At 46.0% G+C, this 15,744-nt stretch overlaps 1 protein-coding gene across 1 annotated transcript in view; it reads right to left on the bottom strand.

Annotated features, from left to right (window-relative positions):
* Window positions 1–15,744, bottom strand: part of ntn1b (netrin 1b) — a gene marked incomplete at both ends in the record, with an annotated part of 44,184 nt that overhangs the window by 16,628 nt on the left and 11,812 nt on the right. Inside the window, one exon of the mRNA XM_083676590.1 lies at window positions 3,803–3,991. Within this exon, the coding sequence (XP_083532716.1) occupies window positions 3,803–3,991 (189 nt within the window). The remainder of the gene's footprint in view (window positions 1–3,802; window positions 3,992–15,744) is intronic.

Genomic DNA, 15,744 nt, shown 5'->3' on the forward strand with positions numbered 1-15,744 from the left:
CCTGGTGAAAGGCTTATATGGCGGAGCGGACGAGAGGTCGGGGAATAAAACAAACCGTTAGGAGCTGGGGGCCGCGGTGCTCGGCGATGTGCTCGGAGAGCCGTGTTTACACTGCGCTTGATGAGGGATGAAGCGGTTCATCTATGGAAATAAAGCACGAGGCATTCCACACTGCCACGGTAGGCACCGCAGGTTCGGACTATACGGCAGCAGAGGGAGCTTTTTTTTGGTTTCGTTTTTTAACATCCACTTTTTTGGGGGGCGGGGGTTTCAGGGGGTTAGGGGGGGGGTTCAGGGGGTTGGGGGGTGGGGGTTGGGATTGGAGAATGAAAAGCAGACTTCCTCCTGGCCATGTTGGCACAGCGTTGTATTTCCTGTCCAAAAACAGCAGAGTGAGATGGTTGGCTGAAGTTGAACAATAAATACAGTTGGGTCTTAACTGATGTCACAAAGCGCTGAGCTGGTCACCTGAGGAGGAGGCAGCAATCAAGGCTGTTTGGGTTCCTCCCAGGGGAGGCTGGTGGAGGTAGAAATCGGAGGACGGGCTCATTGTAATGCACGGAATGGAATGAGGAATGAGGCTGTCACGTGTGTTTGATACCGTTCCTCATTCCATTTCGTGCATTACAATGAGCCCGTCCTCCGAGTTCTACCTCCACCAGCCCCCCCATCCCAGAGCCCCAGAGTTGGGAGTTAAATGGCGGGGCGGCAGAGAGCTGGAAGTCTTCAGGTTACTGATACACCCCTTTATACAGCCTGAGACGAGCTCTGGATGTGGTAAGCTCATTAGGGAAGGAGAGAACCTCTGTAACACTAACCTGCTCCTACTGTTGCTCCCTCCTTTGCCCTAGCTACGCTAACTGCTTCCCAAATATAGCCTGTGAAAATGTTTGGGCTGGCAGAGCCCAGTGAAACAACCATTTCTCACTTAGCTTTTTTCTTATCCTGGAAAGTGCAAAAAGATCCATCAAAACGTGAGGACATCACAACAGCACAACATGAATTGCGCTTGCCCTCGACCCCATTAGGGTGTGACCTCTGACAGAAAGAAACCACTGTAAAAACAAAGACTTCCCCCCACAAAACGTATTGGGTGAACCACTGCTCTTATAAATGATGGTGAAAAACTGTGTTGACACTACTTTCATTCTGTAGGTCTTGCAATAGTCAGGGTGAGTTAAGAGGGGAGGTCTGTTGTGGTATGCAGTAGGAAATGTAATATCGCATTGCAGTTCCTGTGGCTAATTGGCCAGCGGTGTACCAGGGAGAAAGGGCACTGGAGGATAGGCATTTTAGAGCCCTGCTACGAACCAATAGGAACGCAGGCATGGTTGTGGGAGGAGACCACAATATGCGCTTCTGCACAAAGTCACTCACTTGTCACTAAACCACAAGACATTAGGAATCCACAATCATGACACAATGGTTTCCAATGTATTGTACTGTATGGTGTAGTAGTACATAGCAATGTTGGAGAGTGAACGCACGATTTGAAACATTATATCCTTGCTTTCATATAAAGAGGACATTAGGATAGGCCAGTGGTTCCCAAACTTTTAACAGTCATGTACCCCCTGTGGGTTATTTTGTAGCCTAATTGATATTCTATAAACATTATCCCTTACATATTAGACATTGTGGTAATATTATTCTGTTGGATAGGGTGCATGCATTTATTTTTGGTACTGAGACTGCAGTCGGCTATTCAACAGGACTGTTTGGGAAGGTAAATCACAGATTCATTTCGCGTACCCCCAAGATCGATCCACGTACCCCCGGGGGTATGCGTACCCCACTTTGACAATAGTGGGGATAGGCTATTCTACCCAGAGAGACTTTGTTGTCTATAGTTTATTCATTTTGTATTTATATATTTTAGAGATATCATTTAAATATCTCATTTATATATATATATATATCATTTAAATATCTCATTTATATATTGTGTACTTGTCTTGTAGGCTGGATCGCAGTGCATATGACAATAAATGTTGAAACCTGAAACTAGATAAAACTGTACTGTCAGTTCAATATTGTATTGAATATTGTAATGAGACGTTGAGACTGCAAATACAAATGAGTTTAAACCTCTGGTGCAAAACTATATTCAGGAGGAGTGTAAATGTGTTCTGTAGGCCGGATCAAGTTGCTGTGCTGACCGTATGGTATGTTTTAATATGTTGTAATGTTATATTGACTGCTGCTGCTTTCTTGGCCAGGTCTCCCCTGCAAAAGAGATTTTGTGTCTCAGTGGGCTTTTCCTGGTTAAATAAAGGTGAAATAAAATAACTAAAATAACCAGGCAATGACTCTGGCTTCAGATACAACAATACATGATGTCCTCCATTCAGTTCAGGGCATTGTAATGAACATTGTAATGAACATTGTAATGAACATTGTAATGTGGGAGTAGAGTATGATGTGATATTGAGTTGGACCGCTGGCTTGTTCAGAGAGAGACTGTGTTTGCATCCACTCTGAATTCCATGGCAGACCCTATTTTCATTGTTGGCCCCTCTCCGCTTTTTCCAGGGAAAACCTCTAAGGTCTCCCCCTCTGTAATTTAGGGCGATTCATTATAGTTCTCCAAGTTAAGCAAATAAAATATAATAAAATGAATGAGGAGCACGGTCGCTGGGGACCGGTCGTTTGGGATCCTCCCTAGCTTTAGTGGTAAAGGTCCTCCAACTAAATTGTCTCACAGGCTCCGTTCACAGCATAAAGAGCTGACGTTAACCTGCAACCTGTGTATGAGATCAATAACGTGTCTTGAACAAGGGAGGGAGGATGAAGGAAGAATCTGTGGGAAACGTTTCAGTAGATTTAGGGGGAATATCTGCTTTAATCCACGCTCAAACGTGCCTCTGCATCTGCTTATGTGTGTGTGTGTGTGTGTGTGTGTGTGTGTGTGTGTGTGTGTGTGTGTGTGTGTGTGTGTGTGTGTGATTGACAGTCTCTTGTTTGCTCAGGGCCTCAGAGCCCGTCTTCCCTCCCTGCGGTATTTGGAGACAGAGGGAGTGAAGCTTTTGTCTCGTACACACACTAATCCTGGACAGCTTGGACTCAAATTTGACTTACGTGTTCACACCTGTGTGTGTGTGTGTGTGTGTGTGTGTGTGTGTGTGTGTATGTGTGTGTGTGTGTGTGTGTGTGTGTGTGTGTGTGTGTGTGTGTGTGTGTGAGTGAGTGTTTGTGTGTGTGTGTGTGTGTGTGTGTGTATGTGTGTGTGTGTGTGTGTTTGTGCTTGCGCGTGAGTGTTTGTGAGTGTGTGTGTGTGTGTGTGTGTGTGTGTGTGTGTGTGTATGTGTGTGTGTGTGTGTGTGTGAGTGAGTGTTTGTGTGTGTGTGTGTGTGTATAGGGGCTGGGGATGATTAGCTGGTTCTGTTTCCACTCATCGGATCAGCTCACACCTCAATCCTGTTTGTTTTGCTTGTGTTGTCAGGGAATTCCCAGATGACTCCAAATACCTCTCCAGCCACACCGTCAGGTTCCTAACACTGGGACAGGTGGGAGCTTTTGTCTCATCCATTTGTTTTGTCTCTCTCACACTCTGACGCTTGTAGTTGGTAGAAGTTCAACACACGCTGGAGTATAAAAGTTATCAAACCTACAGAGGACTTTGGAAGAGTCAATGTGGTCTTGCACATAATTTGTTGAATTTCTCAAAAATGTCCAACAACATACATCAAAAGGTATACTGGAAGTAAGAAGATTTAACCAGGAGATCAATTAATTTGGAGGTCTGTCAGTCAGACGGTTTGTGGAGCCCACCCATCAGGCCAGCCCTGGGACAGTCCCCTACCTTTGCAGGCCCTCCTGTGTGAGATGGCCTTGGACATGTCCCTGTAGTAGCCCTCCTTGCAGTAGTGGCAGTGACGGCCCGCCGTGTTGTGACGACAGTTGAGGCAGACTCCTCCGCTCTTCCTCCCCGACAGCTTGTACAGCTCCATGTTGAAACGACAGCGTCGCGCGTGCAGGTTACAGTGGCAGGCTGCAGAGATATGGGGGGGGGGGGGGGGGGGGGGAGAAGAGAGAGAGAGAGAGAGAGAGTGAGGTCAGTGGGTTTGCATGCTTCTTCACACAGGTGTTGAGAACACTCAACAAAGGTTCTGGAACCTTGACCCTCAACACTCAACACTTAAAGAACTCCCACCACGGAACTTTGCTTTTCAGCTCAACGATAGCGCTCCCTAAGCTGGAACTGAAAGCTGCCGAATTCAAACAATTTCACACGTACCGTATATCAAAAGTAGGGTGTTAACCACATTACTCTCCAAATTATGCTTAGAAAAATAACCAGACAGCGATGGAGAGGGACCAAAACTTTAACAACTGAGTTTGTAGTGCATTATGGGGATCCTGAGAAAGCTCTGTTACTTTAATGACATCAGTAGGTCATAGTGAGACAACGGGTTATTAAAACAGATGGCCTGGCTGAGAGGGATCACATTTCTTACAGTAATAATGCAGTACACGCTCTCCTTTCCCCTTCCACCTGCTTATGGCTTTGACCCCTGAACCCTAGTGACGTCAGTCTAGAAACTTCCTTTCCCACACATCTGAGGGGCTGTGCTAGAGCATTTTAGGTACATTTTAGGCTACTCGACAGTTTCCCAGTTTCATTTTGAGGAAGAGGAGCATTTTCTCAAATAAATTCTACATATTGCGCACGTAGTTTATACGTTTGCTCAAGTGATGTTTTCTTCCGTTGCGCTGTTAAAGCCTTTTATTTTATAGTTACACATTGCAGTCGCTCTGTTTGAGTCAGGCTCATTGTGAGGACAGGCTCATTGTAACGCATGGTATGGTGTGCATTACAAGGTGCCCGTCCTCCGATTTCTACCTCTACCAGCCTCCCCCTGCCAGGCACGTATTACTGCTTTGGGTGAGAAGAGAAGCCCACATAGTTTTCATCAGTGAATAATCTCTCCATCAAGCCGCCCTGCTTTAGGGTTACAGCTCTGAGATTTAACGATAAGACGACATATGCTCCATGTTCATCAGAGCTTCCAATCACGTACCAACCCACTCACACCTGCCGCTGGGACCAGAGTGGGCAGGTGGGTGGGATTGAAAACGGCTTCCACCAAATGAGGGCTTAAAGACACACACAGACACACAGGCGCACACGCACACACACACACACACACACACACACACACACACACACACACACACACACACACACACACACACACACACAGGCAGAGGTGTTTGGCAGCTGTCATGGGCTTATCTCACACACCTCAAACCCCTGGGCCCATCAACACACTCACAGCACACCAGACCCCAGAAGCTTTGAAGCACCCCCCCCCCCCCAACACTCCTCTTTAACCCCTGCCCCACCTCCCTCTCTATCCACTGCCCCCCCCCCCACACACACACACACACACACACACACACACCTTCTCAATCCCCTTGCTCTTTACCACCTTCTCATCCCTGATGTTATCTCCTCTTTGGGGGAGAAATTGAATGGAATGCTCTTAGTTTTCTAACCAGAGGAAAGCATGCTATGCTGGTAGTCTGGTACGGTGCTTTAATGTGCAGTGAGTTAGAGGCAGATACATTCTTAACAGTGATTGTAGTTCACAGACTGTGGAAGACCCAGGTTAACATTTAGGCTTCTTGCATTCCATCTGAGAATAAAAGTTACAATTGCCAATTGCTTTCACCAAGAGTGCACGTGTGTGTGTGTGTGTGTGTGTGTGTGTGTGTGTGTGTGCGTGTGCGTGTGTGTGTGTGTGGTCTCTCACTCTCTCTTTCTCTCTCTCTGTATGTGTGTGTGTGTGTGTGTGTGTGTGTGTGTGAGTGTGTATGTGTGCATGCACAAGTGCACGTGCGTGCCATGTGATTGATAAGCATTATCTCTTTGGCTGTCCTCAGGCCCTCCTAATGAGCACTGTGCTATCTCATACACACATCCCTGGCCAGCTCTCCCATACACACACTCACACTCACACACACACACACACACACACACACACACACACACACACACACACACACACAATCTCATACATACTTCCTTGGCCAGTTCTCCCAATCAGCCCTCTAATTGTTCCACAGTGCCAATGGCTCATGTGTTGATAAGCTTAGTTAAAACCAGCCAGGCTCAGAATGTCCTTCAGAGCATCTGTCACACACTGTGTTTACAACAGGGCGTCTGACAACACACAACACACAACACACAACACACAACACACCAAGCCTGGAAACAAACAACTCTCACTCACTTTTCTTATTTTTTTTTCACTCAGAAAGCAATGATAGCTTTAATCATATTCTGAGAGAAAATCTGTTCTGTGTTTGCCTTGTATAAATAATTGAAGTAGTACAGTAACAATTCCAAGTCAGGCTGACTGTACAGTATAATCATTCAGTGCAGTGCACATGTGAGACATTTTTCCTTCTATTTTTGATGGAGGACCTACTTAGGAGGTTTCGCCATTTCAGTCTATTTCTGTTCAAGTGTTGAATCACTCAGTGGAGGGCCTGGTAGGAGTGTGACTAAAACATGATCCATCCCACCTTTCACTGGAGGTGGATTTACGCCCAGCGTTTTGAAGAGTGTAGCGGAGGTGAGGTAGCCCTGCCTGTGACTACGAATCCCAGATATAGCCGTCGTACCCCGAGGATGTCCTCTTGGTATAACGGTCTACGTCTGTGGCATCCATGCAGGAGGTCCCTCATTCAAGCACGCCTCAGGTATAATCGACAGGCCGCCCACGTTCTGTATTCATATCCTGTCATGGAGCACTGCCTGGCCTCAACACCTCCCTCCCACAGACACATACCCTACCTGTCGTCAGGTGTTTCATGTTAACCAAACACTCCCTGGGTGTGTGTGCCCGTCTCCGCTCCTAGACGTGCAGACAGCCGAGGACGCGCCGCGCTTTGAGACAGAGGAACGCCGCGTTCGTCTCAAGAAACAGAGTCAAGGAAAGGAATTTCAGAGGAACAGATTTGTTTACCCAGGATCAATTAGTCTCTCAGTCAGCGGAGAAGCCCGTAATGATAGTCGCCCGTGTAACGGGAGGATGACGTGAGCCAAGTCAAACATGGCTCCCATCCCGACCCTGCCAGAGATCTGAGGAAAAGACAACAACTCTGCCCTGAACGGATCAGTGTGCTTGTCACATTCTCAGGATCTGCCCGCTGACATATTTTCATGACAACACTTGGTTTAATTGCTTGATATTTCCGAGAGCGAGCGATTTGCTTTTTTCTACCTCAGTGCTTACTGTCAACTGCACTGTCTTGTCTGACGCTGTTGTTTTACCCTAAACTGTGATAGACTACAGACTCAGGGGGGACGACTGAAGTCTTGTTCTGGTCCTCTGTGGTCCTCTGTGGTCCTCTGTGGTCCTCTGTGGCTCAGTTGGTAGAGCATGGCGCTAACAACGCTTAGGTTGGGGGTTTGATTCCTGCTGGGACCATATATACTGAAATGTATGCACTCACTGCAATGTAAGTCGCTTTGGGTAAAAGCGTCAGCTGAATGGCATATATATTATTATTGGCCATGATCTCAGGAAACCAACGATTTCCCTTATAGAATAGGTGTATAGATTAGATTTCACCCATGTTTACAGGACGTTTAATGGGCTATTCAGTCTATTAAACAGGTTTTGTTTCAACATACTAGTAAAACAAATGCTGGCATCACACTAGCTTACACTAATAAATTTGTTTAAATTGAAATGAGAGACAAATAAACTTGGGGACATTTAATTCTAAGAGCTTGTTACGGAGCCTACGTGAAGCTTACATAAGGCTTGTGTAACACCTGCGTGGTGTGTGAGGTTGATGATACTTCAGAAATATGTGTTGGATATCTTCATTAACATTCATAAAGCACTTAGCTATGTACCAGCATTGTAAAGTACCACTCCTTGTCTTATGAAAATCCAAACAGCAAAGGAGCAGTGATAGATGAAGTAACGGTGAAGTCATAATATATCATAAATACCGCCTGTGACAAATAGCATGTCAACGTAATGAAAACAATTAATGAATCAGTCATTAAGTTTAATCCTATTGAAGGGAGAATCTATAGGATTGTACTGTATGGGCCTCAATGAGTTGGACACAAGTCACTAATTCACTTCAACAATCATCATAAAATCCATAAGTGCATGTTAAAATATGTCATTTGGTTTTATGGCGATAATCAAACTATATTGTATATTTTGTGGCCAAAAAACATGCTAACATCAGCCGATATGCCTCAGTACTTTGTATGAAGTGGACTTTTCTACAGGCCAAAGTATTTGTCACACGGTTCTGATCCAAATTTGAATTTGTCGGTTAAGCACACAGGACCCCACAACACACACAGACACACACACACACACACACACACACACACACACACACACACACACACACACACACACACACACACACACACGTGGTACAAACGTCTTAAAACGTGTTCTTCCACAGGGCTCCTTTCCTTAGACCCGTCACCCCGAGCTCTCACTCTCCACACTTTCCTTCAATAAATATTTCGATTGCACATTGCTGGAGCAGCTGCTATTTTGATGAGGGGAGAGAAAAAACAACAAAGGACTTTCGGAACGAGCTACCCAGATGATGAGTCATTTTACGAGTTTCCGGAATGCTTTTGATGACTTGAGCTCAGGCGAAAGTATAAATGGCGTACGAAAATCCTCCAGGAAAAAAATAATAATCGGGGTACACTCTTATTGGGATGACTCTCCGATTCACGGAATGTCTCTAAGTGTTGTTGGATAGCGACCCGTGCCGTCACCTTGGTGTCAGACAAACAAATAAAAGATCAAGAAAGCACGCCGATCAAAAACCAATAAAGACGTTGGCCTTTGATCAAGCCAGAGCAAAGCTGACAGGGCCGAGACAAACAAAGTGTGTTTGAAGACGACAAGGAGTCAGCCGGCACGTGTGTGATTGGGTTTTAATGAGATACAGATTGGAGGCAGGAGGAGGTTTTAACAGGACGCTGCGATCGACCATCAGACAGAGAGAGCTCTGGGTTCATCTGGGAGGGGAAGGGGCACCTGTGTCTGTGCTGGGGGGAGGCGGGGAGGGGGGGAGGGGAGGGGAGAGGGGGGGAGAGCGGCTTTGGGTTCATCTGCAGTGAAGGGAACGGAGGGGCACCTGTCTCTACGCTGTGTGTGTGTGTGTGTGTGTGTGTGCGTGCGTGCGTGTGTGTGCGTGTGTGTGCTCATCGACCTGTGCTACAGCTCTCTCTCTCTGTCTGAGAGAATTCACACTGGCATTGATGAAGGACAGAGGAGATGGAAGCAGATTGTGACAGCAGAGATCATATCAGGCTAATGTGATCATCACGGCCAATTAGTGGCAACACTTCTACTCTCTGGGGTATGTGTGTGTGTATGTGTGTGTGTGCGTGTGTGTGTGTGTGTGTGTGTGCGTGTGTGTGTGTGTGCGTGCGTGCGTGCGTGTGTGTGTGCGTGCGTGTGTGCGTCTGTGCGCGCGTGTGTGTGTGGATGTGTGCGTGTGCTGTGTTACCATAACATCACTGAGTGAGACATTAAGATCAATCACACAGATGACCTTTACCCTTTGAGAACCGGCCAAACCCCACAAGAGTGCTCTTAATTCCCCGAGACCAGACAACAGACCCAAGAGATAAGAAGAGCTAATGAATTGGATTACTGTGTGATGAAATGGTATCTCCATCTACTCCTCTCTTGCACCCAAGAGCCCCAAGCATCCTCTTATGTCAAAGGTCAATCCATTGGTCAATATGCTTAAGCCCATTTAAGTCTCATGAAGCTTTAGGTTTTCCTCCCGAAACCAAGTCAGAGTGCAAGATTACTGTAAGAAAAACTCCTAACTCCTAGCCTAACGTGTTTCAGCTGAAATACCAGATTTCAAACACTCACCCTAGTAATTAGGGTGAACATATCTGGCTTGACAAGACTGCCACGAGAATACAGCAAGCACAATGAAGACCTATGTCAAATTCAGTAGCCATTACATAATCATGAAAGAAGCCACGGCGCGGTCAGAACGAAAAACTACCATTACACGGTCATCACCGTAGTATTACCATACTTTGAGGTATGCTAAGAAAGATACCCTAACAGATGTTGATGACAGTTGTACGCCATAATGATAACTTGCTCAGTAAACTACTGTGCACATACAGTCCAATCCGCCTCCATTTCCATGTTACAATCCAGCCTTCATTCAGGCCCTGCAGCTGAGTGTGAGAAGTGAAGAAACGTTGTACACCGCCTGAGGCCTAATGGGGTCTCCTCCTTTATGCCACCAACCCCTGTGGTTGCGCTTAGCAGCAACAAAGCCTCCCTAATGGGCTCTCATTTCCCAGTGCTAACGCAGGTTTAATAGCCGTGTGTGTGTGTGTGTGTGTGTGTGTGTGTGTGTGTGTGTGTGTGTGTGTGTGTGATGTGTGTGTGTGTGTGTGTGTGTGTGTGTGTGTGTGATGTGTGTGTGTGATGTGTGTGTGTGTGTGTGTGTGTGTGTGTGTGTGTGTGTGTGTGCTCCCTCTACACCCCCATCTCAGCGGGACACCATACCACCCTCTCTCTTTTCTCACTGTGGCCCGACTCACACACAGAGGGAGTCTGGGAAGGCATCTCCCCCTTCGCCCCCTCCGCCTCGCCGCACGCTGATGTCATGGGAGGCGTTCTCCTTTTTACGATGGCTGTTCTGTGATCTCTGGCGGAGATCAATTAGCTGAGCAATCAGGCCTCCCTGCTTTTGTGTGAGTAACTCCTCGTAAACGGAACGGTTGCCTGGCGAACGGAGAACCCAGAGAGTCTCAACAAAAACAGCCACCCAAAAGGCAGGCCAAGCCACAGTGCGGCACTGATTAAGACCAGGCAAAGACTTCACTTCTCCTTGTCTGTGTGCTGTAACATTAGGTAACGTAATGTAGCATTAGCTATAACGTAATGAAGCATTAGCGAACGGAATGAAGCATTAGCGAACGGAACGTAACATTAGCTTATGAAAAGTAGCATTAGCTCATGCTAACATGGCCAGTCTAATAGGTGGTGACTGGGGCCTCTGACAAGCCCAGTAGTTCATTGGCCTTAATGATGCCAGCCCACAATACTTCACATAACCACAGAGAAGTTGTGATTGGATCAACATGGTCTGAATCCCGTTCATTGAAAGTTTCTTAGCGACGCAGTAAAATGGCTAGATACACATAACGTCCAAGAGGGGGTTTGATCCAGTAGAATCATCAATGCTGTCACTAAACAAACTTGAAAGATGAGCATCATTCTCTGGCCATTCTGTGACTAGCCCTGACAGCAGCCAGGATTGTAACCAGCGTGAAGCAGACTTGTAGCTATTATATATAGCCATTGATTCTTGAAGAATATCAATATAATATAATATAATATAATATATATATATATATAATATCAATATTATAAATGCCTCATGAGCTTAGTTCAGAACCCCACATACAAGCTTGTTTTACTCCAATGTTTGTAACAAACACTGTATAGCTTCAAAACACGGTTAGGATCTCTATGAATTTGAGAGTGGTGACATTTCTCCAGCCCCATCCCACAGCTATCTACCACAAAACGTGGCGTGGACTTTATGTGCCACATTGACATTGTGTACAGAGAGCTACTACACTGTAAGGTTGGCCTACTCATTGCCTCTCATAAGGGCTGAGGTGAAACAGCACATCACCTACACATGAACCCACTCAGACTGCTCTGTGCCATGACCCTTTAACTACAAGAAGAAAGACCTGACAAGTATGCAGCAGAATCATATTATAATTGTGCAATCAGCAACGCCTGCTGGTGTGTGTGTGTGTGTGTGTGTGTGTGTGTGTGTGTGTGTGTGTGTGTGTGTGTGTGTGTGTGTGTGTGTGTGTGTGTGGTGCCAATGATAACACACCAGGTCGTATGAATAATAATCCATAATGACCAGCATATCTCAGTCCATTTATCCTGTTCAGCTACAGTGCTGGGAACAGACCAGAACAGAACAGAACAGTCTGACACTCAGAACAGCTCAGAACAGGAGAACAGGAGAGGAGAGGGAGAATACCTCAGTGGAAATATGCTCGCTCTCCATTATCAAAATAATGGCACCCAATCAAACTGCTGCTCTCCCTCTCAAAGTGGCCACACTCACACACGCATGTACGCACACACACACACACACACACACACACACACACACACGCACGCACGCACGCACGCACGCACGCACACACACACCCTCTGGTCGTTGTGAGTCAATCCTTGTTTAAACACACCAGGTCCCCTCAAGCGTTACAAGTGTACCTCAGGGGAGCTACTTACTGATTACAGTTGCTGAAGGCTTATTAGCGCTGTGCGTGCTAGCCGTAGCGCTAACGTACAGTAGGTTAACTTAATACGCTGCTGCCTGGGCGGTCAATGTGGGAAAACAGCATCAGACTATAAGATTTCCAATTAAAATATCCTGCTGACGTGTGAGTGGCGGAGCGTCCTGCGGTGTCACTGAGCTGCCGGGTGACGTGGGGGAATATAAACATGTGTGTGAGGGGCATCAGTTTGACCGGTCATTGGGGGAACATTTCTGTTTTAGTGTGTGTGCGTGTGCATGTGTGTGTGTGTGTGTGTGTGTGTGTGTGTGTGTGTAGGTGTGTGTGTGTGTGTGTGTGTGTGTGCGTGCGTGAGTCTGTGTGTGTGTGTGTGTGTGTGTGTAGGTGTGTGTGTGTGTGTGTGTGTGTGTGTGTGTGTGTGTGTGCAGTACGGGTGAGGAAACACGGCATAATGAAATATTGTACACCTCAGTGCGGTTAAATATATGCTTGTGTAATCATCTCATGAGCAACTTTTTGTCTATTTGCGCTTGTTTGTTTTTCTAAAAATACATACATAGGCCGAGCACACCCACTGTGAAGGTGTAGAGACCAGCAGACACAGGGTCCCTTTCCTTTTTCTGGTTTATTTCTTTAAGTTTATGGCAGTGGCGATGCCAGGACTCCAATACTGGCCGGGCCGGACAAGTTTGCGGACGGGTTTTGAGGATTGGGACCCCCCTGAGCTATAGGTAAGCATTGCTCAGACAGAGAACGGTGTCATTCCAAGTGTACAGTACAAGTAAGACCTCATATCAACCACAAAAATACAACATTTGCCAATGAACAATGTGGGTGAGCCTACTGTAGGCTCGGCAGGCTCAAGTGTGCAGCCACCACTGGTTTATGGCAAAGGTGACGTAAACTTTCTTGATAAGCTCAATAAGCTAATTCTACTACTTCTGGTTCCCAAAATAGATATTTCTAAAATCCGGTGTCGAGGTTAAGCACTGGCCTTTTTCGGTATTGTTTGTTTATAAGGATATGCACATATTTGCCGCTATTAAAATGTAGCAGCACCACAGAGAGCAACAAAGCGCAAAACTAAACTCTGGACCGTTAATAAGTTCAATAAACTACTGCAATTCTATACCTCCTTCTCATCACCTTGATAGAGAGGTAGGCTTCTGCATGGATCAGATTATTTATTTATTTTACTTTAAATCGATGAGTTACACAGCACACTGCTGTACCAAAGTGATATATGCAGGCTAAAACAGAAACAGTGATTCATATAATCTTAAATTAAATATTGTTTTTATGTTGTCTAAATGCTTAAAGTCCAGACAGTATTATTTACAATCCAGATTTCGAAGACATTCATTCTGGATCATTAAATGATGATGAAGCTCCACATCATAAAATCGTTTAAGAGTCTTCAACGATAATGACACACCAAAACCACAGTTGGCCTCTCAATCATTTGAAGGGACAATTTATGTTGTTTGACAGAGTACAAGCACATTCTGGCAACTAACTCATTCTCAAAACAAACTCCATATTGCAAAGGGAAACATCCACATTTCACAATCTGGCAATGGGGAAATCAAGTTAAAGACCAATCAACTTCCTAAATTCATATCCTCCTAATAAAACTGTTTATAAACTCTATTCCAAGAAGAGAGAAGACATGCATATCAGCCTTTAAGAAATAAAGACATCTTTACGACTCCAGAAAAAACGTTAATTGTGCCATTTTCTGGGTGGTTATGGATATAAATGTTTCCATAATAACCCATCATAACCCTGGGGTCCTACATTTTAGCAGTGCGTATATCATGTGTAGCCCTCTCTACATAAATATCAGGTGTAAGTGGGACATGCTGAATTCGCACCCAAGTTTCCCACATGGAAGACACAAGTGCCTACCATTAGACCAAGAGGACATCTTCATGGTCAGAGGGCGACATTTAACTTGACATGTCTCAGGCAGGGCGTCTTCAACAAGAGAGCATGATTCTCAGGCAGGGCGTCTTCAACACAAGAGCATGATTTTCAGACAGGGCTTCTTCAACACAAGAGCATGAATCTCAGGCTGGGCTTCTTCAACACAAGCAGAATGTCAAAAGCCTTCAGTTCAGTTGATTCCTCCCATCCTCTCTCCACACCTCCTTCTCAAAATGGATTGGAGGAGAAGGTCAAAGGTCAGACTTTCCCCTCCAATGAGTTTCAAGATGGAGGACTTGATTCGGCCATGGTCTCTGCCATGGCTTTATCACCTCTGTGTATCAGGGTTCAGGGGATGCACCGTAGGACCGTACCAGTTGTATAGCCTGATCTTTTACTTCAATCACAACTAACCTCAGCCAAAAATAAAAGGACTAATTTCTATTCAAGAGGAAAGAAAGCTCCACAGGCTCCGAAAGATCGATTTCTGCACATTTCTCCACAAGTCACAACAACAACAACCACGTCTACAGTACGGTATGTACAAGTTCTCTGGCACTGTCACACCTTGGCTCATGTGCCCCATCTCTGCTTCCTCCATCTTCTGGTAACTGTGGTGTTAGCTGGCCTGGAGACGTCAGACAGCAAAGCGTCAACAGGGGTCTGGTATGGTGTGGCAGGGAGCAGAAGAAGAAGAGGAGACTCTCATGCAGAAGCTCTCCAGACCAGAAGAAGACATAAAAGAAGCAGAAGAAGCAAAAAAAACCCTGCTCTATCTCAACTTCTCAGGCCTTGGGCTGCTGGGCACATAGTACACACACTCTTTGGGGTCACTCTAGGCACTCTGGGAGCGTCAGGGGGCTTTGGGAGGCTGCGGTTGGTCGGTGGGCTATAATCCAGCCCTCCCCTACAGCGCCAGGGAGGTTTTCTTAGCGTTCCGCCACGCGCGCCCACCGCTGTCTCTCCCGCGGCGAAGGAAGGAGAGGAGAGGAGGGAATGAGCAGGAAGCCGCGACTGGACTGTAAATCATCAACTCTGGGTGACGATCCATCGTGACTCTGGCATGTTTACTGTGCTTCTCTCTCCCCTTTTCTCCGTGTGGTCGTTTATAACCACACAAACTCCACATGTCAAAACCTCAAAATATGTTTTCTCTCTTTTTTTTTCTCCTAAGTGTTTCAAGCCAGCCAATTCTCCCTCTCAGTAATCAGGAGATCATTACAGTTCCTTAGCCTTGTTCCATGGCCTTGTTCATTATGTCCAGTGTGTTTGAGCCGTTCCTTTGTGTGGCCTGTTATGCAGCAAAGCTTTCCCTATTTATCCATCAAAGCAGGTGGAAAACTCATAACGAGACACAAATGAGGAAATGTTTGAAGAATACAAGATTGCCTTGGGAAAACTGGACCGACAAGGCAGTTCCATTGCTTCCAGAGGTAGGAAAATGTTACGGAATGATTGTTTAATAATTGTTTCCATGGAAACGCTGAGAGGTCATTGTGAGT

This window comes from Argentina silus (genome assembly GCF_951799395.1).
Source record: "Argentina silus genome assembly, chromosome: 9".
NCBI classification, from domain to species: domain Eukaryota; kingdom Metazoa; phylum Chordata; class Actinopteri; order Argentiniformes; family Argentinidae; genus Argentina; species Argentina silus.